This window comes from Malurus melanocephalus, unplaced genomic scaffold, assembly GCF_030028575.1.
Source record: "Malurus melanocephalus ecotype Western Australia unplaced genomic scaffold, MMel_1.1 scaffold_1384, whole genome shotgun sequence".
NCBI classification, from domain to species: domain Eukaryota; kingdom Metazoa; phylum Chordata; class Aves; order Passeriformes; family Maluridae; genus Malurus; species Malurus melanocephalus.
Window position 1 is genome coordinate 24579 of NW_026624616.1, and position 1128 is coordinate 25706.

At 49.4% G+C, this 1128-nt stretch overlaps 1 protein-coding gene across 2 annotated transcripts in view; it reads left to right on the top strand.

Moving 5' to 3' along the window:
• The window catches only part of LOC130586893 (zinc finger protein 652-like), an 8179-nt gene extending 7669 nt beyond the window's left edge, over positions 1-510 (top strand). For both annotated transcript variants that reach the window (XM_057387811.1, XM_057387812.1), the window contains exon 3: positions 314-510. In XM_057387811.1, coding sequence (XP_057243794.1) covers positions 314-490 — 177 coding nt within the window. In that variant the 3' untranslated portion in view covers positions 491-510. The remainder of the gene's footprint in view (positions 1-313) is intronic.
• The last annotated feature ends 618 nt before the right edge of the window (positions 511-1128 follow it).

Consider the following 1128-nt stretch of genomic DNA (forward strand, 5'->3'; position numbering starts at 1 on the left):
CCCGGCCACTCCCGAGCCCCTTTTTTAGGGCAGCTTTYTCCCTCTTTGGTGCCTTTTTCAGGGCATCTTTTCTCCCAGTTGGGAGCAGTTTTTCCCCATTTGTGGCATTTTTAGGGCAGTTTTTTCCCCATTTGTGTCCCTTTTTAGTACAGTTTCTCCCCATCTGTGCCCTCTTTTAGTGCAGTTTTTCCCCATTTTTGCCCTTTTTTAGGTCAGTTTTTCCCCATCTGGGGGCAGTTTTTTCCCCATTTATTCCCTATTTTGGTTCAGCTTTTCCCCTAAGGACAATTCCCTCTCCCTGTCCCATTCCCAGTGCGTTTCCTGCAATAAATCCTTCAAGAAGCTCTGGTCCCTCCACGAGCACATCAAGATCGTGCACGGCTACGCCGAGAAGAAATTCTCCTGCGAGATCTGCGAGAAAAAGTTCTACACCATGGCCCACGTGCGCAAACACATGGTTGGTGAGTCGGGGGGAAAGGGAAAATCCTGATGGGAATTGGGAATTTCTGACAGGATCGTTTTCCTGATGGATATTGGGGTGGGAATTCCTCCCAAAATCATTTCTCTGCCAGGAATTGGGGTGGGAACTTCTCCCAAAATAATTTCTTTGCTGGGAATTGGGGAATTCCTGCCAGGATGGTTTCCTTGCTGGGAATTGGGGTGGGAATTTCTCCCAGGATGGTTTCTGTGCCCGGAATTGGGGTGGGAATTCCTCCCAAAATCATTTCCCTGCTGGGAATTGGGGAATTTCTGCCGGGATCGTTTCCCTGCTGGGAATTGGGGTGGGAATTCCTCCCAGGGTGGTTTCTGTACTGGGAATTGGGGTGAAATTCCTCCCAAAATCGTTTCTCTGCTGGAAATCGGGGTGGGAATTCGTCCCAGGGTGGTTTCTCTGCCGGGAATTGGGGTGGGAATTCCTCCCAAAATCATTTTCCTGCTGGGAATTGGGGTGAGAATTCCTCCCAGGATTGTTTTCCTGCTCAGAGCAGCTTTGGGAATTCTTCCCAAAATCATTTCCCTACTTAGGATTGGGGTGGGAATTCCTCCCAAAATCATTTCCCTGCTGGGAATTGGGGTGAAATTCCTCCCAGGATGGTTTCTGCACTGGGAATTGGGGTGGGAATTCCT